A 25,130-nucleotide genomic window follows, 5' to 3' on the forward strand; every position below is an offset into this window, starting at 1 on the left:
TGAGCCATACCAAGCAGTGGAAATGAGGCATTTGTAGATACTCTGTCCCTCTTGTCCCCACAGTCCTATGGCCCTGACTGTTTGTGTAAAATAGAAAATAAAATAGCTGTCTGGCTTGCAGAACACTCTAGCTACTGACAATTTATTAATAAAGATTCTTTTAAAAGCTCCAAGGCAGATAGGAGTTTGTTTGCTCGTAATAATGTTAACATGGTAGAAACATGCTACCTTGATCATCTGTGCCATCCTGTGCGCCCAAAGCGGTGTATACATACTTGCAGGTGATGAGGATAACATGGAGAGTATGGCTATGTCCACTCTGCAGAGAGAACTGGAGGTAAACTAAATGTGTTTTACTGCCCAGATTTTTACATCCACATGACATGTTGTGAAAGCACAGGCTCAAACTGTACAATGTATGGCCAGTTACAAAGGTTAAGGGTGCAGCATTCAGAAGTATTTATTGGCAAAAAGGAGTATAATATTCAGATACTTGTTTTCATTAGTGTATAGTCACCTGAAAATAGGTTTGTTGTCTTTTTGTTACCTTAGAATGAGCCGATTATAATATAGACCACTGGTCCACTCCTACAGCGTCTGCCATGTTGCTCTTCCATGTTTCCATAATATCCCAGAATGAACAAACTAAACACTGGCTCTTGATACAGCCATTCACGTTTTTGGTAAGTTTCGCAGCTTGAAATCTGCTATTTCACTGCCACCAAATCCTGCACACTCATCCATTAATCCAATGTGAAATGCATTACACAATAGAGTGTGAAAATACAAATGAACAGTGCATTGGCCACTGACTATTTATATATTTTGTTTTGTTCAGTTTCACCATCAATTCTTCACCTGAAAAATGAAACCAAATGGAAAGAGAAAACATAAAAATGTTCTTAAAATTCTGAACAACATCCTGTTCAGAAATATGACATACTCGTGACACTAATTATAAGCACACTCCCTGATGAAAGTATGTGTTTCACACCATTTAAGCTCTGACCTCAGTCATGAAATAAAGTGACACTATCAACATGATGGTTATATAACCTGGGGCACGGATAAATGTGTGCACCCCATCCCATACATATCTGTTGTCTATTATATAGCCTGCATGTTCTGTTTCCATGGCAATGTTTAGGCTACTCTATTTATACTTGTGATGGGAGGCATGAGAGAGCATGCTGACAGCACAACAAATAAAGAATGAAGACCCTGGCTTGGCTTGGGACTATTTAGCAGAGTACTGTGTGCATGTAAACACATTCATTGACACAAAGGCCTTGGAGCCATTGATATGGGGAAATGTGCCTTGAATGAGCACTTGTCATTTAGGGCAATAAAATGCGTTTTAAGCTGAATGCATTAACGTTAGTGCTGATAAGGCCAGTTATAAAATAAAGCCAATGATCTGCTTTTGTGTAACGTTCAGTAAGGCGTGTGCAATCATCAGTCAGTTTGTTCAACACGTTTGTATTATGGATAAGTCAGAGAAGAATCACCTCTGTGGTTTAAAGCAATCAGCGTAGATATCTGTTATGCAACAAGGCCAAAGGTATTCAGACACCTGAGCGTTGTTGAACATTTCATTTCAAAATAATGGATATGTTGATATGACTGCCTGCACTCTTCTAGGAGATTTTGGAAACTGTTTGCAATGATTCACTCCCATTTAAATGCGTGAGCATTCGTGAGATGTGACAACTGTAGAAACCACCGATGTGTGACAAAGCTGACCTTGGCCTGCTCTCCCCCTCCCCTCGCGAGTAGGAACTGACCATTCCCCTGCCTTTTTAGAACTGAGGTTCTGGAGACTGAATTGTGTTTTTAACCCTGTTCAGGTCATGTTGCCTTTTGCCTCTACTGAACTGGTTGGTCAAATTGTTTACCTGCAGGGCCACTGAGGTCAGGGCTCTGTGCTGAGTCAAGTTCCTCCACAAAAAACTGCCTCGTGCACAGAGATTGTGCTGTTGCCTGGCATTAAAGGGGTTATAATCAACACTTTTATATAACTGTGATCACATGACTACTTGTCCGTTAAAGGTGTCACTCATAGTGGTGAACCCACAGATAATTATCATGTGGCTCTGCAGTTCCCACTTTAGTTGCAGCACTTTTTAGCCTATTGGCTATATTTTGGGGTTTTTTGGCTGGATCCATTGTCTCAAAATCAGTTTTTATTTATTTTTTTTTTAAGTTTTTGGTTAGAGTCTTGAAATAACGTCTGTGGTTAACACAAGCTCAAGGTCTAAAAGGCAGTCGTCTGGTACATTAAATGTCATCACACTAATAACTAGTCACTTAGTGGTGGTGACATTAAGTCAGGCAACCATAGTGTAGTTAGTTTATAGTCTAATGTTAGCTTTTTACTTCTAGGGATTGCATTTATCCTTAAAAAATCCTGAAAGTGGTTGGTGGTTGGGCTCGGTTGGTGGAGCATGTGCCCCATGTCCCAGGACTGCGTGTCCTCTGCAGCAGCTGTGGGTTCGATTTCTGCTGTTTGCTGCATGTCATCCCCACGCTCTCTTTTTCATCTTTCCTGTCCTCACTTCAGCTGTCTTATAAATTAAAGGCATAAACGCCCCTTACCCCCAAAAAAGTTAGGGTTGACCATGACAGTGGTGTTCTTCTATCTTGCTGAACAAAACATGTCAGTATGACAAACTTTTATTTGCCACAAAGCTTATTTTCTACACTAATCCAAAATCCAGTGGAAAATCCTATTAGCTTTTTGTCGAGAGAACCAGAGCACTGTTAACTTCAAAATACATCAGCCCTGCAGCACTCTATTATTCATATTAAACAACAGAGTGTAAGTTGTAATTTCGCTTTGAAAAATCAGCCGCTACTCGCAAGAGAAGCCTGCATTTGTCTACTTAAGTTTGCAGTCTTGCTACCAAAATACAATCTATCCTTGACTTCAGTGGTTGCCAGAACAGAGAGCATGCCAGACATAATAACACTAATTAAGGGGGCCTCTGCGAACGTTCAATTGCTTTTGCCTTAGATGACATAACTGTTTGAATGAGACTCATTTTAATAGGTTATAGATGTACATTGTCATTTTGTGCTTGTGCTTCGATGTTTCATAAACAAGGGTAAAATTATCCTTCATTTCTAAGACAGAGACACTAAATGAAGTATTTATCTTTATTGATTTCCCCTGCAAATAGATTCCTAATGGAAATGTTTGCTTTTTTGACATTTAGTTTGAGTTCAGTTATTTATACAGACCTTTATAACAAGCGTGTCTGAAAGAACTATTAAGACGGAAATGAAACAAACAGGACAAAATTAACCAGAGCCAATCAATAAGTACCGGGAAAAAATAAAATGGTGTGTACCGGACATTCACCATGGTTATCTGGCACACAAAACCAAAATCCTCATAAGGGGGAAAAATGAATGAAACACTTAACGGGCCAAACCAAAGGGATCCTTCAACAATATGTGCTGTGAGTGCCTACTCATGTAATTTTATTCAAGCTTTAACCCTTAATGAATGTATCAGTTTCTATGTACAAGTTATTTTGATAATGAATTTTTAAAAAGAAAAGACACATTACATATTTATCTTGAAATACAGTAAGAAGAAGCCTCATTTTTGTGCCAACGGGTCAAAAAAGCTCACTTTTCATGTTTGCACATTGATTAATATATGAATGAAGAGCCCAAATAGTGAATAGTGAAGGGTTATCTTCAGTGTTTTGCAAAATGTCATTTTTTGTCTTTTAACAGAGCCTCTGAGCTCCTGTCAGGTGGCCAGTCATGGTGCACTCCTCAGGCAACGAGCAGCAGGAAAGATTATGATAAAAATCAGAAATTGTACAAAGTGCCAGCAAATATAGTCATTTTTAGCTATTTACTTTTCCACCATCCTCGACTCCTGTGATGCACAATGCAGCCTGACAGCCGAGTTACAGGCAGGAAGGCGGCTGGGTGACAGCAAAATAGCTGCAGTTTGTCAACAGCTGCAAATAAATGCAAAGTCAAGTATTTTTTACCATTCACAAACATTGTTAGGAAGCGTGAAAAAAGTCCTTTTCTGCTGAGAGGCTGTAAAGAAAACGCTCCTCGATTCTTCAAGGTCCGTTGAGATGACTGAGGATAATGTCAAATTTAATGCTGTTTCTTGAGCAACAAAAAGTGAGGCTTTCATCCACAGAAAACTTTAAATTATTATTTTTTGCCAAAAAGAGGATTTTTGAGACAGTCCAAGAAGTTGCAAAGTTTAATGTAACTTGTATAAATAACCAAAGAATCTGCACACCTAATTTTCACTGGGATGTGAGAAACAGTTTTTATTTCATTTTATTGTTGCTGTTGAATGTTTCCTAACACACTTGGCACTCAAGCAATTTGCACCTTATTTTTCATGTAAGGTCTGTGATAATGAAGAGATCCTTGTGTTGTTGTGTCACATGTAAATCCAGATCCACAGTGGTTCACCTCACACACCTCAGGGATCGAAGCAATGGCATTCAGAGACTGATGCTGCTTTGTGCACTGCAGCCTCACCTTTCTATTGATTTCTTTAAGACTACCACACAGTCGAGAGTTTGACACAAGGGGGATCAATATTCTCTTGACATATACTGTAAAGGTACAGATGGCTAGTTCAAGAGAATCGCAACATGAAAATAATTACTCATAACTCTTAATTTCTATGTACATACTATTAATATGATGGCAAATTCTTTAGCTCTTTTAGCTGCTAAAAGACCAAAATTCAGTTTTACATTAACATTAAAATCAAAATAAACTTAATGAAATGAAATATTTTTGTCATTTCTTTTTTCTTGTAATTTGGGTGAACTGACCCTTTAAACCTGCTAAAGCTTGCCATACAACACAGCTAACAACAGGGACTATTTTTTCTTCCATTGCTCTTTGTTCTTATAGCACTCTGAAATGTAATTTCAGCAAGTAATTTGTTATTTGTGATTATATGTGATGAAAAAATATGCCATTTAAAGACATCGCAACATCTAATGGATTTTTTTTTTCACAACATACCTAAAGTAACCTTTAACATATATTGCAGTGAGGAATTCTCCATATTTCTTGTTTTGCGACTGTCAGTTCAGTCCATGTCTGTGGTCCTGTGATTTCTGCTGAAAGATGAGAGTGTGTAGGTGCGGACAGACACAGAAACAATGATGATTTTGGAACAGAAAGGAAGAACAGAGTCACTTCACAAGCTGATGTGAATAGACTTCAGGGCCTATTAACCCTCATGACACCATTTCTGATCTGTGATGGAAAGGAAGACATAACTGATAATCTTTACAGCTGAATGACTTCTGTGGCCTCAGAGGTAAAACCTGCCACAGACTGATAGATCCTGGAGTTATAAGATGAAGATGGGGACACCCAAGACTGTGCTGAAATTAATGAAGAAGAAAAGTCAGATTTCTGGTTTCCAACTTTGCTGTCAGTCTGTACTATTGATTAACTTTTATTTTTCATATACATATTTGACTTTTCATGCTTCATTGTTTCAAGGAGAAATATGTAGCAGTTACATATGCAACAATGAGTACTGCAGCCCAAGTAGCCATAATAAATAGGTTTAATCCCTGTTTCATATATAGTCTATGGTTGAAACAGGTTGTTTACCTTCACCTCCTCCTCCCCAGACTCAAGGAAGCTCAGGCAGGCTGCAGGAGTGCTGCAGGAGCACAAGGCATCCTCAACACAGTAAGTTGATCAGCAATTTATGTCTGTCAGTTGTTTGTCAATGTAAAGCTTTGAATTCAGTGACTGCCTGCCGTCTGCCTGCCAAACTCCATAAGCAAATTGCTGAATTTAACCAATATAAACAACATCTATTCCCTCTAAAAGATTTTATTTTTACAACTCATAAAGATGAATATTCAGCATTCATTTGAAGTTTCACTAACATGAAACAGGCAAACAGTAACACAAGTTACCAGAATAAAAATTTCAAAGCAGCACACCACTACTGTAGCGTTGTTGTCAGAGAAGCGAGTATTTCAACTTAGCATGTTTCCTTAATCACTGATGGCATATCATGATCATTTTATTATTTATTATAGTAACTATGTTACAGATTTCTCCATTAACAAAGATAAAGTGATCATTTTGTTATCAGCTGGGATATATCTCATAAGTGTTAAGCTTTGTTTGAGTTGATTCATCGTAAAACCAAATGCATTACACACTACAACATTTTGATCTCATCCACTTGCAGTTTAATGAGAGAAGCTTCACAGGAGGATTAAAGTTATGGAAAGGACTCCCCCTGGTGGATCACCATTGGTAATTTCATATATATATATATATATATATATATATATATATATATATATATATATATATATATATATAAAGTTACAACAGAAACAATCAAAATCAAAACAACAGAGGCCGAGTGCCCTAAAACAATGCTGGTTCCTGCATTTCTCACAATACATTGTTCATTAGTTGCCCATGTTTTTAAAAGCCCTAGTTTGTGATACTGGATTTCTGCTGAAAATGATAAAATATTTAGTGTCCAAGCTGAAGGCCAATACATTATCAGGGGTATTTCTCAGACCAAAGAAATAACCCTGAAAAATCTTTTCAAGGCTTTGGGTTTGTCAGAATACTGAACGAATTTGAATGTACTGGTGTATTATTAAACAAAAATTTAAATGAAGGTTTTCTATTATCAAAATGATTTTGTGAGAGTGGAATTTTGATAAGATGATAAAAAAAGATTTATGACAGACCACAGTTTTTGTTCTGAACAGCAGAAATAAAAGAAAACACATTTTATAGCCTATGCCTTTATTTAGATAGGACAGCTGAAGATATGACAGGAAAGGGGGAGAGAGAGAGAGGCTGACATGCAGCAAATGTGCAACAGGCGGAAATCAAACCGGCAGCCGCTGCAGAGGACTGATAGCCTCAACACATGGTGCGCACATCCTACCAACTGAGCTGTAGGGGCGCCCCCTGGTGGATGGAATTAAAAAAAACAAACATATTTTACCACTATATTGCTTTACAACTGTTTTAAACTGCAAAAACTGTAGTAATATCCACCAGTAACACTTTATTTTGAAAGGGTGTGCATAAGAATGACGTGAGTCATGACATTGCCATAACCATGACACACTGTAAATATTAACATCAAGTTTAATTACAAATACTGAGTTCACCTAACTCAGTTTTTATCAACTTGTTATTAATACTCAGTTGAAATAAGTTACTTGTACTGTGAGGTCGAAAAAGCTGCCAAACTCAGTGTACTTGAGTTGGGTTAACTTAAACAAACCAAGTACTTAGATACTTTTTTCAGTGGTGAAATGTAACTAAATACATTACTCTTGTACTTACCTATCCCACAAAGTAGAGGCACTTTACATAAGTGAGAATGAAAAATGCCTCTAAAACAAATTCTCTCAAACCATCCAGTTATTGAAAGTACAAAACAGACTCATCTGGCCTCTGTAGAGCCTGTTAGTCTTTATTTAGATCAGATCTGGTCTCTGATTCAAATGATCAGCTCATCATCAAGCCTCTGCAGAAGCCTGACAACAGCCTGATCATTTGAATCAGGTGTGTTGGAGCAGGGAAACATGAAAAAAACATGCAGGACAAGGGTCCCTGAGGACCAGGGTTGGGCACCACTGATATATCTGATTAAGACATGTGGGATATGCTGGTATTATTCTGGTTATTCTTTGGATATGTAAACAGCAAATCCAGAATATATGTCTCAACTGGGGTTTATACAGCAGTTTGTGACACACAACCTCTTCTGCTCTGTTCTGTAAACAAACCAGACCAGTTTGCAGGACTGGGGTAGAGATACGTCCAAAGAAGAAAATCTTCAGAAACACACAACTTTATTTGTCATTATCTATGAAGCATAGTTTCCCAGCCTATGAATAAACAAGCAAGGTCACTGTGACTTACAGCTGCTGAATGACCCAACATATTTCATTTAGCAGGTCATTTAGACCTGCAACAGGAAATTCTTCTTTTTTCACACAGTTGTTTCTTACATCATGGCATCTTGTATTTGTATGGAGGAACATACTCTATTCACATGTCCTGATGTTGCCAGCAGGGGGAGGTATAAACTCACAGATCAGACAGACAGCCTGATTGACACACACAGGTTCATGAAACAGCAGCCAAGTGGACCTTTAATGGAAACACTTCATACAGAGCTGATGTGATAACAGAATGATCATTATGTCTATTATCCCTCCATCACTGGAGAGCTAGAGTCCCAAAAGACAAGCTAACTATAGAATCACTGAGGTATGTTGGAGTAAACACAGAGCAGAGCTGCTGCTGTCAAAGTGACTTAAACATCGCGGGAGCAGGTATTTCAGTCTGAACCATAGTGGTGGACTGATGGATCCACGGTGAGAGCCTCTAGTAATAATCTATTAACTAAGCCTCATCACCAGCCCCACTTTAAACTGTTTTCACACTTGCTATTTCTTCAGTGGGAAGTATTTCCAATGAAATATATGAGTTGTGGGCATCAGAAACACACACAAAGTTCCATTCACCTCGTGGATAGCAGATAGAAATTATTCTAAACTTAAGTTTGTAGACTCAAACTAGCCTACTAACATTAATACTGATATTAATGATGAAGCTTAATAATTCTACTAACTTGTATTACTATCAGTGCTAATATACTTATAGGAGTACCCAGTGTTAATACTATTTTCATTTAGAGTACTCATACTAATAGCTGACTACTGCTAATGCTTGGCAAACTGTGTAAATCAGAGCAAGATGCTGGAGCAAAAGTCCCAAATAAACCAAATGCAACAATACAGAGGTCACACCAAAGGATGACAGCAAACTGATACAGAAACAGAAACACGAGGACTAAGTAGACAAAGAACTCATCAGACACAAGTGAAACAAATGATGACCAAAAGGGGCGGGAAAAGCACAAAGACAGGAGCAGGACCAGGACTACAAAATAAAACAGGAAATGACGAGATAAAACCCAAGACCATGACAATGATAAGACCATAATTCCAATGTAGTACTAATGCTAATGTTGAAATCAGTATTTTGTGTTTGTATGTCCACAATACAAAGTTTTACTTACCATTTGTCATTTGTTGCACAAAATTTGGCCATGAGATGATGGTAAAACAGTCACACTGTCATGATCTCTATATCTGCACTGGACAACAGAAGTAGAACTAATGGACACTGACAAATCACACTACAGTAATTTATTGCATGGCTGTGGGACGTGTAGAAAAACAATCTACAGTCTGAACTGAATGATGAAGGGGGGTGTTTTATTTTTGAACTGCCATAAAATTTTGGGGGCTCAAAAAACCCCACATTTTTGGTGAGAATTGATAGGGGGGATTTCTCCCTCTCTGTTATTGATATCCTAAAATGAAAATGAGGAAAAGATATGATTTGAATGTTATAAATGATGATTAATCGATTGTTAGAATTTTCAATACTCTGAGTAGTTTTTGTGATGAATACTTTGTAGTTATACTTAAGTATTTTTCTAATATCAATACTTTTACTTCTAATTGAGTAATATTTTAGCAATTTAACAGTACTTGTACTTCACTACAGATTTTCAGTATTATTCCCACCTGAATATGTGTTATCTCTGCTTCTGGCCAGATTAAATCTGTTTCTAGTACCCACCAGTAGATGGTGCAAGTGAATAAACCATTTGAAGAACTGCACTTCCCTGCTGGCTTAAATTTTTGGCTCTGGAAGTTGCAGCTTTGTTTTGTCTTCATTTTTTGGTTTCTGTCATGTCATCCAACCATGGATAACAGTCCATGGTGAAAGACTATTTCTTTGCCAGGAGCAGTAACTTCATTTCCTTGCAAGGCAGCAGGATTTGCGAGATCACATGAGAATCCATCTTGCCAGGCTCCAAGCTATCTGTTTGTCTGTTTGTGTCAGTGTCCTTGAAGGGACTACTGGCAGGTAAGGGCATGGTTTTAGGCGTCCAAAGAAACGACTCGTCTCAAACAAACAATGGTGGTTCCTTAAGTGGTTAGAGCAGATACTGTGATAGCATCAGTTATATCAGAACTGGAGAGTATTTCTTCATTGAAAGAAGAGCAAAAAACCACACTGAAGGCTTTTACTGATGGAAAAGATGTGATCTGATTGGTTGAAGTTAGCTTGTTTTAGACATGACAGATATCCAATCACCTGCCAGGTGTTTCTGTGAAAGTGCATTCCCTTTTCCAAACAGTTTCTATGGACGGTTTCCCAAATGGTTCTGTGTAACAAACCATCTGGCGTGTTAGGTTAGTAACTTAGTTCCCACGTCACAGTGAAGTTGCCAGGCAACCAAAGAGGAAGTCACTGCACCTGATTAAAAAAAATGTCCCTGACATGACCCCAGCAGAAAACCACAGCATGTTGTTTCACAGACTGAACAGTACTCCCTGTGATGAATACACTGACCTGTATACGTAAAAAACTGGTTGAGTTCCCCTTTAAACCAGTGCTCCCCCACATAGGGAAGTGCCAAATTACAGTCATGGTTCAGCACAGAGTCAGAGGACACAAATGTGTTGAAATAAAATGAGCATATTAGGCAACAACTCGTCAAAATGACCTCATTTGTTACTCTCAAACAGCTTGCACAGCTGTCTGCCTGAGGGACTCTCGGGGTTTGGAAAGAGACGAGGTTAGAAAAGCTACAGGCTGCATCTGTGGGAACATGAAGATACGTAAGCGTCAGTCAGCGTTGAGGGAATGTCGGGTCTTTCCAACCACTCAGCATATCACTGTGTCTATTTTAATTAGTCGCATGTTTTCAAGTTAAGTATTGTGTTGTCGTTCAAGTGTGCTTGTTGTTACATACTTTACTCTTGGCTGCGTTGAAAGCAACACATCCGTTTAAAGAGTGGAAACATGTTGCTGCGTCTGAGACAGAGATCTTTCTATGGCCTCTTTCATTTAAGATTGTATCAAGCTATTGTAGTGCTGATGACTAAAACTCTTTGTTCTTTTTATGGGTCAGTGTGGGAAGGCCAAGAATTAATTTAGTTACTTAAGGAGACTAGGAAGGCCACTCCCCATTGGACTTATCACTGTATACAACAGTGGCAGAGCTCACTGTGAGATGTTATAAAGCTGACTAACCTCATGGCTGAGATTAACTCTTGCCAAAATTACATTTTTAAAGGCCTGGCAGATAGGAGAGTCATTTTCCCTAAGAGGGTTGAGAGAGGAAAATAAGGCAGTATAAGCAAAAGGCTGAAAGATAGCATCAAATGTTGGTCTAATGGAATTAGGGAATCAGATAGCCTGAACATGGATGTGTTAAACACAGGATATCGGATGCTAAATCCAGTGAGAGTACCTCGCCTGGTGCATACCCTAAACGTCTTGTATTTTCAGGGTTCATTTACAGGGTATGCAGCCTGTTGAATATGCACAGTAGCATTGCTCCTCCTGGCTCCAACCACAAGTTCCCGCTTGGCCCCTTTGTTATGACATCACTGATTTTTCTCAGCTCAAGGAAAGTTTTGCAAATATTAAACCTCCATGGATCAAAAACTTCTAATACAGTCATTAACCTTGTTTTCAGTTTGAGGTGTCATAGCAACAGCTTTACAGACATCTCATTTGTTAACTGTGGTTTATGAGGGAACTGCTTTTTGGGCCACAGGGGAATTTTTCACTGCAGTACCACGAGTGTCCACTGGGCAAAATTAGAACCAAGGCTGAGCAACATCGCCATATCTTGGTTTTCTTATACATCTATAACTCTGACTCAGTTGATGTAGACATTGTTCATAAGATAATCACTTCCTGCAAGTCTTTGTTTTGCTATTGCCTTTTCTAAATGTTATGGGTCTTTTATTTTGGTGCCCTTCTGTCAGTACAGGAAGTTTGCATCTGAGAGTCAGTAACTTCATGTGAGGGAGTTCAAATCTGCAAGTCAGAAAATTGATGTGAGTAAGGAAGGAAAAGGGGTTACATGACATTGCTCTGCAATATAAAGGTTTTGTATTGGATAATTAAGCGTCTCGCTGGATTGGGGACATTTATTGCATGATTTCATTTGTTTTATGACTACGTTCTGTGAGATTTGATTTTGATTTGACCGTGAAAAAGTATTGATATTGTGACAGCCATGTTAATGTTAACCTTTACTGTAAGGTTTATATGGTAATGCTATCTCTAGCTTTTTATGTGCTTTTGACAAAGGTTACACTGTATGTCAATACATATTTTATTAATTTCACATGTATAATTAAAATGCCATTCAGATAATGTTTGTCTGTTTGCAAGAGCTCATTTATGTCATATGTCCTGTAGCTCTTACAGTGTTTTCTGGAGAAAAGGTGTGAAAGAGAGGAAAGTAAATTTGCGTGCAAATGTTTCACCAACATAAGCTCCCCTCAACACTATTTTGCATCCACACTGCCACAGCATCCTGGGCTTTGCACCAGCAAAGACGGTTGTGATTGGCTTGAAGAAATACAAACAGTACATTTTTTTTTCCAATAGCAGAATGATAACGTGTGGAGCAAATTAAAGGAGCAGCATGTAGGATTTTGTAGAATCTAATGGTGAGCTTGCTTACAGTGGCTGCCAAACAAAAGGGAAAAGCCCTGCAAAAGGCCCTATCTAGAGCCAGTGTTTGGTTTGTCCTTTGGGCTTCTGCCTGCATGGAACAGGACCCTGATTCAAATAAAGAGGCTGTTATCAAGCTTCTGCAGAGGCTTGATGAGCTGAATCAGGTGCAGTGGAGCAGGGAACGTCCAAAACATGCAGAGCAGTGGGCCCTGAGGAACAGGATTGAGAAATTCTGCTGTAACCCAAAAATAACTCTGCAAGCCCCCTTGCACATGGATGGTAATGAAGTTGAGTCATGTCTTGTCATGCCAGGTACACTAACGCCTAACTTGCCAGTTGCTGGGCTTTCCATTGTAGTAGTCATGTGTCAGAGGGTACAACCCTTCCTTAAGCAAAACAAACTTCATGATATTATTATGTTATTGTGTTGGAACTGGGCGTCGTTGCCGTCTCTCTTCCCGGCGATAGATTTATTGGACTGAAATGTTTACTGTGTTCCACTCCGCCCCTCAGAAGCAGTGGTCACCAGTAGTTGATTCTCCTGAGAGTCAAGACTCAGGGTGTGAGATACACTTAAGCCCCCCATAGGCCAACCTGTCTGCAAAAAGCTGGAGGGAATTTGGCAGCGAAGGGAGGGGAAGGAGACAGTAGAACGTGTGGTGAGAGATAAAGTAAACAGGGAAGTATAAATAGTATGCATAGAGCAAATGTTGATTTATGTTCTGTTTACTTTCTGTTCAAACAATCAGCACTACTTTTTGAATTCAATAATATTATTATTATATTATTATTATGCAAAAGTTTTTACATGTATAAGGCACAATTAAAGGCTAACTTGGGCTACACAGGCCAACCGCCAATACTAGCCACACTGCTATCTAACTTGTCAATACTCCTACTACTAAAAAAGTTATGGGACTGTAAGTGGTGATGTTCATCTGTGGCAGTTAATTTGAAACTTGAGCATGAAGTGTGAATAGCATTGTTTATCAAAGTACATTTAAATGTGCATGATTTCCATTCTTAATCTGAACGATTAAAGAATTTAACAAGGAATATAAAACTTGAGGCTATACATAATGTTATTGAGGTAATCCAAAAGTAATGGAAAGTAATCAAGTTGCAATACTTCAATATTCTGATGTCTGGATTAGGTTACCACATTTTTAACTGGTAATTAGCAATTGTAACAGAATACATTTTTAAAGTAACCCTTCCAATGGTTGTTGAGATTTTTCAGTCCGGACAGACTGATTGACTGACATTACCATGAAGCTACTTGACTAGCATGACCAAAAGAAATTAACTATAGGTAATACAACAATTTTAATCAAACTAAAACAGAAAATAATACAGCCACACACTCATCGGTTTACCATGTGGTTTTATTGAAACACTGGATTATGTTTTCCTATAACACTAATGTGGTATGCACACTAGAAACAAGTGGAATAAAAAAACTAAAAAAAAAGTTGAAGACTACCAACCCCTAGAAAGAGAGAAGCATTTATTTTGGTCTCTTTCTCTGAGTATTTGTTACAGCAGTACAAAACCAATAGATCCAATCAACAATGTATATGAATTTAGTGGTGTGAATTTTAATATCCATTTATATATGGAGACACCAGAAATTTAAACACACATCAAAAAAATACTAAAATTAAGTGCACTTTTATCATTTTTGCATTCTTGCTTGTGTTCTTTCCACATATATATTCTTGCCATTGATTGTAGCTCGCAGATACAGATACACATATATCATAACAGGAGCAAAAAGCTAGCCTAGCATTAATCTTTACGTCATGTAAGCTACACTGCATTACTTCAAGTCTTAAACATTGCAGCCATGTAAAAATGACAAATGTTGAATGATACAATCTGATCAGCTGCTCTGGGAAAACAAAACAACCAATTTATTTAATGAAATCATCAGACATTTTTTTCTTTAAAGTCTTGGATTTCCAATTGACTCATCCAAGTCCTGCCTTTTTTGCTCTGTGTTCAAATAACAGCTGAGAAACCTTGGTGCTTCAGACAACTTTCTCCTTTCTCATTTCCTGTACTTAAACATGCTATACTAGGCTCGTGTATATTGAGAAGAAAACCAGATTTTGAAGATGATTAAAAGATGTTGGACCCCAAATCTTTAATCCTTAAATCAACGGAGAGTCACATCTTAAGTTAGTTAATGTTAGCAAAATATTATTAACTAGCTATGTAACAATTGATGTAGATTAACTAGTTAGTCAGGTAGCCTTTTGCTAACATTAGCTATCAAACGGTGCCAGATAGCCAACAATTGATTTAGATTGTCTAACTTGTTAGCTAGCGTTTTGCTAACATTAGCTATCTTAAGATGTGAATATAGCCTATATAAATCACTTTTACAGGTCCCAAAGTAACATTTTTAAACATTGTCAAAATCTGGTTTTATTTTCAACATAGAGGAGCGTAGCACATACCATATCAAAGTACAGGAACAAGGAAACTATACAGAGTTTCCATGAAAAAGAGCAGAAGTTATAAAAAATTCAACCGTACAGCAATCAAATATTTTATCCAATAGTTAACTTACTGTTTGCGCCTTTCAGCTAATATTTGATATTTTTCTGCATTCTGTCCTTTACCTGTTGAAAACAGAAATACTGCTTGGCAGTCTTTTTATACCTGACATCAAAATGAGAGCAAACTTAAGGCAGAGCACTAATATATACATTATACAAAAAAAAACAAAAAAACCCTAACAAAAACATAACAGTAAGCCGCCATTATCTTTGGTTTTTCTTCATTTGTCATTACAGACTATGTTTACATGCACATAGTATTTGGGTGTTAGCTTGTATCCTTGTTAGAGTCTTGTCCAGGAGATTATTTTAATAGCTTACTTATATCCAGATCACAGACATCTATGTATACACAAATCTATTAAATCACTATCTTGTATTTTGAGTGTAACAATGGGAATTTATCTGCCATTGAAACTATCAGCATGTTCCAGCAATCACATTCAGGTCTTTCATTATCAAGATAAGAGTCTTTCCAGGTCACTTGAAGTAAGGTTTTACATTTTTATTGCTCCAACACAAGAACAGAAAGCCTCAGTAATTTAATATTGCATATAGAATATTGTTGTACGTGTAAACATAGCCATTGACCTCAGCCTCTCCCACTTCTCTCTCTCGCTACAGTCCTCAGGCAGGCAGTATATTTTACACAAAATCAAATTTGGCAGGTTTGCAGAGGCAAAACTGTGAGCTTGGGGGCAAAAAAAAATACAATTTTGTTTTAGTTACCAAGATTGGCAGATTCACCGCCCCCAGTATCTTCAGTACATCCTGGGTCAAACATTACACAAGCACTTTGTGTCACTTCTACTTCTTCTAGCATTTTGTTCAACCAGAACTATAGTGAAATGAAATCCTTTAGTTTTTGGCAAATGGAGTCACACTGGTTGAAAATACTACAATCGACTTTACTAGTTATGGTAAAACTCTACAGTCCGCTTTCATCATGAACCCAAGTTCCACCAGCTGGTGTGGATGCCATTAAACAAACAGATTGGAGCCACATTTGCAGCTTGACCGCCTTTGCAAACATGCCAAATTCAATTTCATTTGCAGCATACTGCTGACCTATACCCTTTCTCTTCCCTCAAGCACTGACAAACACCAGGCGAGTGGAGTAGATCAGGTCAGCCAGGTAGAGGATGAAGTTAACAGCTGTGAGCACAGCCACTGCCATGAGCTTATCCCACACACACAACCCCATCGTCGAGCTGCAGGTGCTTGGCCTTTGTTTCGTTCCGCCATGCTTGGGGTCAAAGTTGAAGACAGGCCAGATGATGGTTGCTGACAGATAGAGGACCACCGCCAGCAGGGCATAGGCAGACAGGAAGCGGGCAAACGGGAAGGGAAGGCAGCCGGTGCACTCGCCAATACAGAGCAGGATGATGGCCGCCGAGAGGATGAAGCAGATGCAGTAGACGGACATGCAGTACTTGAGTGCATCATGACGGTCATACAGAACGGGGTCACTGACAAAGACGAAGATGATGCAGGCCACAAAGGTCTCGCAGACTTTCAGGAGGCCAGGGGCTGTGGCCATGTAGCCGGCCACCTCGCCTGGACGCGCTTTGCTGATGCTCACCTCGCTCATGTAGGCAATGGTGGCCAGGCAGGAGAAGACGGTTGACACGATTCGGTAGTCGCGGATTTCACTCGGGCCTGTGGAGCCCTTGAGGAAGTAGAGGGGGAAGATGATGGAGGCAGACAGGCAGAGGAGGGCGGCGTAGCAGGCAAAGGTGATGGGGAAGTTCTTCCAGGAAACGGGAGCTCTGGTCTGAAGGCCAAACAGCTCCACCAGGAGGACGAGCAGCGTCCCGGCGAAACTGAAGGCCCAGCAGAAGATGCACCAGTCTCCGGTGCTGTGGAAGAGTCTGCCGCCGTGCACGGCCACAGAGAAGGCCACGCAGGCAAAGATCATGGCTGCCAACCGTGTCCAGAGGAGGGGGCTGGAGTGGAGGACTATAGCCATGATGGGAGATGTATTAGATAATGAGAGAAGCTGGAAAGGTTCCTGTGAGATATGAGTCTTTTCCTTTCTGGAGTCACTTCCTCAGATTATCATCAGCCACTCAGAGAAAACTGTAAGAAAAGACAATGAAAAGAATTAATGAGCAAGATTTGAGAGTTATGACCTCAACATGAAGTGCAAGATACGACCACATGAGGGCAACAGCTCGCAACTCTGCTTTAACAGGCTGTGCACTCCTACACACCGTTTTCTGAGACACACAATGCTGTTATTGTATTTTTATGAATGGTTGAAACAACAAGTAAAACCATGAACACACAATTTGAGACCAAAGATAATGACTGCACTGTGGTCACATCACATTTACATCTGGTCAAATCATCTGGTGAACACGCCTTCTCTTTTTCTCTGCTCGTTTCTGCCTCATGTCAAACTCCAGACTGCTTTCCCAACAACAGCATTCCTGTGCTGAGTGTAGACTGTTTCACTCGGACATTCCTCTATGCTCATGTCTTCAGTAATGGGTTTGGTGCCGCAACCTCCAGCGACCCCACAGTGTGTCTGTCATCGTGATCTAAACATGGCCTTCTTCACTTGCTCCACTCCCAGCGACCCCATCTACACCGCAAACAAACCTGACAGCTAAACAAGACCTTGAATATAGTTCAATTCCGAACTTTCATAATGGAAACTTCTCTCTTTTCTCACTCACATTCTTAGTACGATGGAGAGGATTCTATAGGAACGCAGATTTCTCTGCCAGAGTTACAGTAGTTTTGGTTATTTCACTTTTTTTTTTTTTGTTTCTATCAGTGCTATTTCAAGTGGGCATGGCTCAGATGGAAAGAGGTGATGTCACATAGGCTCATTTCAGTGCACCAATTAGGATTAGTTTTTTGCAGAGGTGGGAGTAAGTCACACATGTATAAGTCACAAGCAAGTCTCAAGTCTTAACCCTCAGATCTCAAGCAAGTCCCAAGTTACTGTTGTTAGGATCAAGCACGTCAAGTCAGGTCATTGCTCAGCTCAAGCAAGTGACATGTCACGTCATATGAAATTCTGAAGACCTACCCCAGTTTTCATATTTAAAAAAGTTAAAAGTCAGTGGTCGGATTCTAGTCTAACTTTAACAGCTTTAACTTAACGTTATGTTTCTAGTTAATGATTCACCAACCAAGTTAGCAAAGAAAAAAAACACATTAATGGATCTGAATACCAAGTCAAATTCAAGTTTTTTTTATCAATGTTAGTCAAGTCCCAAATCCTCAAGTCACATGTCAAGTCTAATGACTTGACTTAGCAAGTTTTGTTTTGTTTTTGAAACTGGATACACAGATTATTTTTCACTTTTTTTTTTTTACATTATGATAGGGCATTTGGCCTTGATTGAGATCTGTGCTCTCCAAGTGCCCTTCTAATTATTTTATAATTTTTACAAAAATCTTTAAAATATTAGAAATTAGTAAAAAAAAAAAAAAAAAATGCCATTACAATTCCCAAAAGCTGAGTGGTACTTTTGTCAAAACAAAAACCCCAAAGAGTCCAAAAATCAAAATATTCAACTTCAATCATAATATTTGCAGAGCTGAAACCAAGTATTTTTGCTTGATAAATAACTTTTTTAATTACATTATCAACATCGTTTTTCAGCTTAACGATTATTTGACATCTTTTCAGCTCTACTTTTGACACATTTGCTTGATTGACTTGATTTTGATCTGGACATAACACTCAGCCTTGTTTGTTGCTTGCTTTACTCCTCCCCTCACCCTTAAATTTGAATTTTGTGACTCTTAAGATCTGATAAAAAAGTGCCAACCTTAACTCCAAGTTTAATAACTTCCACTCTGAAAATGATGGGTGACATCATGTTTTCAGTGGGCCCTAGAGATGCTCTTGCTCTTTGATCCTAAGAGACTGATACTGATGACAGCTGTTTGTTGCATAGTAAGATTTCTGTTACTTGCTTCAGGGAAAGTCTAAAACCCAGCTGATCTATATTCAGATAAACATGATTTTAAGTCACAGACAGACATTTAACAAGATGAGGTGAACGTTTTCACAGTACAGAAAGCCTCTGGTCACACTGTCTGGCCTCTCTCCCATCCCTCCTGACACCCATCGCCCACTTGGTTCCACATGCGCTTCAGTCCCTGTTCCCAGTTTACACAGAGAGACAGTTATAAACAAGGAGAAAGCGCTTGTTTACATTAGTTCTATTAAACACCTATAAAACAGCCGAGGCTGGGAGGGAGGTAAAATGCTCTACTGGTGGAGAGGAATGAACAGAAAGAAGAGGACAAAAAGAGACAGAAATGGAAAAAGAGACCCCTGAAAGTCCTGCAGGATGACTCACTCGACGCCAGGTGGGAGTGGAGGGGAGGGAGGGGAGTAAAAAGAGGGAGGGACACGGGGGAAGCCCTGTGCCTCGGCCGCAGAAGGACACATAGTTTAAACACAGTGATGGAGTGGAATAGCAGAGACATGACTCACCACCGGGCCCCTCTCTGTCACCACTCCCCCTTTTCTCCCCCCTTCTCCTTTATTTCTTGTAAGATTTTCCAACTTACTGATGTGTTCCAGATGTGCTGCAGTCTGGCTGCTGCTGAACAACTGGCAACTTTGTCAAATTTGCCAAGTTCTTTCCTCTACTCTCCCTTTTTTCTTCCCTTCCTTCCCTCCTCATCGTCTCATTTGGCGGCTACTCCCTCTCTTTTCCATCAGTTGTCCTCTTCCTCCCTCCCTCCCAGCTCAGTACTCCCACTCCAGCTTTAAAGTCAGGGTACCAATTATGCCTCATGTAAACCACTCAAAATAAACGTATACGGAGGGGTCGTAATGGAAAAATCAATCCCGCCACTCCTGCCGCCATTACTTTGCTGCTTATGGAATCAAGTCAGGAAAGAAATGGGAGAGGAAAATGGCAGAGAAAATAGAAAAAAGAGAAAAAGAAACAAGGAGAGACCAGTGTGGAAAGAAATGTCTTTTCACAGCATGGAAAACATGACAGGATCACACAAACAGGGGGGCACTTCCCCAAATGGAAGAGGTGCTGAAAATAGGTTCACGCATCAGGCCTCGCAACAGGACAGCAAACAGGATGTGACACCATCATGCTCCTCTGCACAGTTACTTTTCATACAAACACACACACACAGACTTGTGTTACTATATTCATGAGGACCCATCTCTAGAGCCCCTTAACCTAACCCACCCATCACAACTAAGTACAGCTGCAATGATGATATGATTAATCAATTAGTCAATCAGTAGAAAATTAGTTACTAGACTCTAATGTGAGTCACTTTCCTCAATAGAGACTGGAGTCAGACTCTAAGTTTTTGTTGCTAAAACTGTGTGGTAACAATTGACCCATCCAAAGTCCTGACACTTTGCTCTCAACTCCCTTTGAACAAGCTTGGTACGTGGTGGAACTTAAATCAGCTTTCTCTTATCCTGATTTCTGTATGCATTTTTTCACATCATGACGAAGGCATCGCACGCCTCTGATTGGCTTACCTTAATATTCTTACCCTAACCCTACCCAGTCACACTCCTTGTGCCTAAACCTACCCATAACCTACCCAACCAAAATAACACGAACCAATGATGTTAACAGGCACTAGCCAATCAGAGTCAAAGCAGGGCAGGTCATGACTTCACCATCCTGGGAGAAAAAAAATTGCTTCCTTTACTTAAATGTACTATGTGCTAGGCTCATCCGTGCTGAAAAGAAAACCGTATTTTGAAGATTGTTAAAAAATGTTGCTGAGGGACCTGTAAAAGCCACATATATGGCTAATGTTAGCAAAACACAAGCTTAATAGCTAGCTAATCTACGTCAATCATTAGTTAGCTAGTTAGCTAGGATTTTGCTAACATAACAGAGCAACATGTTTTAATCGTCTTTAAAATTGTGTTGTCTATTCAACATAGACGAACCTAGCACATAGTATATTAAAGTACGGGAAAAAGGAAAGGAGAAAGCTGACTGAGGCTCTGCTGGGTACCAAACTTGCTCCACTGTTATTGAAGCAAACAAACAGGCCAAGACTTAGCAACAGTTAGAAAGTTAAAAAAAACAAAAAAAAAAAAAAAACATTACCATATCAATCTAAAGTCTTTAGAGCAACCCTTCATATTGGGGCGGAGACATGCAGAAGTCATGCGCCTACCACTGAGGAGAATTGGGGGAGAGCGTTGTTTTTACTAAAGGCGTGTCCTTGAAAAAATGTACGAGGTGTAGGTTTGTTAGTGGCTCTTGTTGCTGTTGTTCAAGCAACTAGTTTGCATTTGGAAATCCCCAGACAATCAAATATCAAACATTTGTGGGTTCCAGCTTCTAAAATGTGAGGATTTGCTGCTATTCTTTGCCATTTATGATAGTAAATTAAGATTCCTTGGGTTTTAGACTGCTGGTTGGACAAAACAAGAAATGTGAAGATGTCACTTTGGGCTCTGGGAAATTGTAATGAGCATTATTTTTACAATTTTTTGACATTTTATAGACTAAACTGTTAATTGATTGTGTGGAAACAATGTGCATATTAATCTATCATGACAATAATGCTACAACTAAGTGCCTAACTCTAACCGTAACCTTATTCCAACCCTAAAACCAAGTCTTAACCCTCGAACAAAACCTCCAAACATTTTGTCCCCCCAAATATAGTAAAACACATATGCAAACATATCAGAGATGTTCAGGAAACAAGTGTTTATCTCAGGCTGAGAGGTCATGTGCACTGCTTGTTTGGTTGTCATGACACAACGTCACTAACTTGATTTTTCCGATAATCCACTTACAGAGGATCCGTGGATCGAAGCACAAGGCGAACTCTGTTGGCAGACAATCCCAGAGTGTGTTTGTGCATGTGTGTAACAACTTAATGTTTGCATATTATAGTGTGAAACAGCTGTGTGTTTTTGAGGGAAAAATGTACCTTCACACTTGACCTTTTTCTCAAAAAAAAAAAAACATCAGCGTTTTCCACCCAGAGAACAAATCTGAAACAGCGTGCTGGCCATCACAAGATACTAAGTCTCTCTAATGCAACACACCCTGGTAAGTTCTCACAGGTCATCTCCTTTTTTTCAGGGCAGACTGACCCACCACACCTAATGTACGAAGAGAAAAACGTGGACACAGTTCTGCATTTAAATGAAGCGCAATTGGTGAGAATCTAAAATAGTGTTTTCACTAGAATTTACATGTTAACCACAGGAGACAGAGAGGAAATGTACCCATAAAACAGTGTTTGTGTGTCAGTATGACAACTGTAGAGGTTCATTCATTGACAGTGAAGGTGGGTGTGCCGCCTGCCTGCCGCACCCTGTTCCCACCACACACAACATACTACAGCACATACTAAACACAAACTGATACAAAACACAGAAATCTATGTGCAGTAATGGCATTTTTCTTGCAGAATCTGGATAGAAAATGATTTTTTTAAACAAAGATTATGTAATTGTTGAATATCTGAAATCACAAAAATACTAGTCTATGGCAATAAATACTTTAAAAGTATAATGAAGTTGCTATAAACTCACAAAGGAGCAACAAAACCTAAGTTTTCTCTCAACTCTTTTTTTTTCATATTTTCTACACTTATTTTGGATGTTGACTCAATGGTGTAAAAATAAAAGCCCTATTAAATAAAAATGGTGAAAATTTCCTCCAACATGCAAATAAATAGATAAATGAAAATAAAATAAAAAACACTCTAGTTAGTATCACAATCTTCCCATGAGGCAAGGCAGGTAAGTAAGATGCAACAAGTTGCAGCTGTGTCTTTTCCTTGCACAGGCTCATACTATCTACCACATAAAACTCTTTTCCTCACTGCAAAATCACAGCATGAAGTCACTTTTCTGTAAAAGTTCAAGTTGGTTACCTTTTGTGATACTTGGCTGCAGACAGTCTCTGTTCTCTGGAACATCCAGCGATGGAGAGTCGTGGATTGAAACTCCTCCTCAGCAGCTCCCAGACTTGACTAAGCTGCTCAGATGAGCAGTTCCCCGCCCAGCAAACCAAATTAGGCATCAAATGTCTGCACCGTTATTCACGTCTGTGAATTCTCCTCCTCCTCCTCCTCCTCCTCCTCCTGCTGCTGCTGCTGCTCCAGCCCAGGGCTCTGCTGCTTAACACACCCATTGTAGTGCAGCTGAAGTTCACCCTCCTTTACACTTATATTTCATAAGTGTTCTAAGCAGGGAAATCTACAGCTAAGTTGGATGTGAAAATGGTTGTTTTGAGTACCAAACTTTGTATCCTATAAATATCCCTGTTATTAAAAAAAAAAAAAGTGCAGAATAATTAAAAGTTTTTTGATTTTTTTTTTTTCTTTTTTTTACACTTCTTTATCAGTTTTCTTCATTTTTCATTGGTTGGTGGTATTGTGAAATGCAAGAAAACATGATAAATCTAAGGCTAAATTTATATTTTTATGAATATTCACTCGTGTGTTTTGTTTTCTGTATCAGTTTTCTGCATTTCAGTTGGCTGGCAGCATTATGAAAAGCAGGGAAATGTAAAAAAAATATTAAGATAAACTGTTTTTATGGGAAGATGATTGTTTTCTGTGTCAATTTTGTGGACCATAGATCCCTGTTATTGGAAACTGGAGAATAATAAAAAAGTTATTTATTTTTTCATCCAATGCGATTGGAATTTTTTTTAAGAGTTCTCCAGAAATTTGAATTGGTAATTTGTGTATATACTGGTGATAAATTGTGTTAAAACTGATGGTTGGTTCATGAAAATCTATGGTAATTATGATAGTTATATATATATATATATATATATATATATATATATATATATATATATATATATATATATATATATATATATATATATATATACATATGTATATATATATATATATATATATATATATATATATATATATACATTCATTACAAAGTTTGAATGGTTTCAGCAGAAAGTTAAGTTATGCAGTTGTGGAAAACCCCTCCATGAAGTGTTACTAATGAAAGTGTCGTCATCTTTGTTTTAAAGCTTCTCCATCGGCGTTACTATCGACACGGTCCAGATAATAAGCTAAATATTTGTCATTTCTTACACTCTGAATCACCACGCTCTGAGATTATTTGTGTTCGTTGCTGCGCAACCGCAGCGGTAACCCTTGACAACAGTTCTGTATTTACTGAGATACGAAATTGACTCGTTTCCGGACCTTGTTGAAAAGAAAAACTGTCTTCGACACTGACAGGCAATCTGCTGTCACTTGCACATTCTTACAAGACTGATTTAATTCACTTAAATTGGTCACATTTCACTCCACTATTGAAATCTATAGGAGGACTACAATGTCTCAGACTGACACACTGTGTGTAAAAAGAATTGGCTATTTTATTCTATTCTGTTCTATTCTATTCTATTCTGTTCTATTCTGTTCTATTCTATTCTATTCTATTCTACAAATGCGATCATTGGGATTAATTATCGAAAATAATGATATTAAAAACTTCAATTTAATTCCCACAGTTTTTTTTTTTTTCTTTTTTCTTTAAGCGGTAGGAGAAGCACTGAGATCTTTTACTTAAGGTTTTAATATATATAATAAGTGTAAAAATACTCTAGTAAAAGTCATATCTTCAAAATGTTACTTAAATCAAACTATTATCACAAAAATATACTAGCAAGCATAAAAAAAATCATTACATAACTACTAATGTTTTGAGAATAAATAAGTTAATATTTTACCAAAGGGTTTTGGTTTTTTGAGTAGTTTATTCTTGTTAATTACTGGGTATGATACAGTAATCTCTAATTAATTAATGATTAAGTTATCTATAATTATACATCATAATTTATTAGTTGATTATCCCTAAGTACTAACTGGAAAATAAGTTGTTAAATACATGTAGGCTTAGGGGGATGGAAGTGTGAAGTAGCAGAAAATAGAAGTTCTCAAGTAAATAACAAGTACCTGAAAAGTGTACTTAAATTCAGTATTTGAGTAAATGTAAATTCTACTGCTGGTATTTTTGGACAA

At 38.5% G+C, this 25,130-nt stretch overlaps 1 protein-coding gene across 2 annotated transcripts; it reads right to left on the reverse strand.

The window, feature by feature from the left end:
• Positions 1-13,942: 13,942 nt before the first annotated feature.
• LOC146317997 (myeloid-associated differentiation marker homolog) lies at positions 13,943-23,136 on the reverse strand. 2 transcript variants are annotated; one of them, XM_084732722.1, is made up of 2 exons: positions 23,004-23,136; positions 13,943-17,216 (listed from the first exon to the last, which is right to left on the reverse strand). In XM_084732722.1, the coding sequence occupies exon 2, from the start codon at positions 17,104-17,106 to the stop codon at positions 16,225-16,227; it is 882 nt and encodes a 293-aa protein (XP_084588848.1). In that variant the 5' UTR covers positions 17,107-17,216; positions 23,004-23,136; the 3' UTR covers positions 13,943-16,224. The 2 variants fall into 2 exon arrangements, with proteins under 2 accessions (XP_084588848.1, XP_084588850.1); XM_084732724.1 differs by having other exon boundaries at positions 13,943-17,205; positions 23,004-23,128.
• Positions 23,137-25,130: the final 1,994 nt, after the last annotated feature.

The sequence above is a fragment of the Lutjanus erythropterus genome, chromosome 12, assembly GCF_056507025.1.
Source record: "Lutjanus erythropterus isolate fLutEry1 chromosome 12, fLutEry1.hap2, whole genome shotgun sequence".
Taxonomy (NCBI): Eukaryota; Metazoa; Chordata; class Actinopteri; order Lutjaniformes; family Lutjanidae; genus Lutjanus; species Lutjanus erythropterus.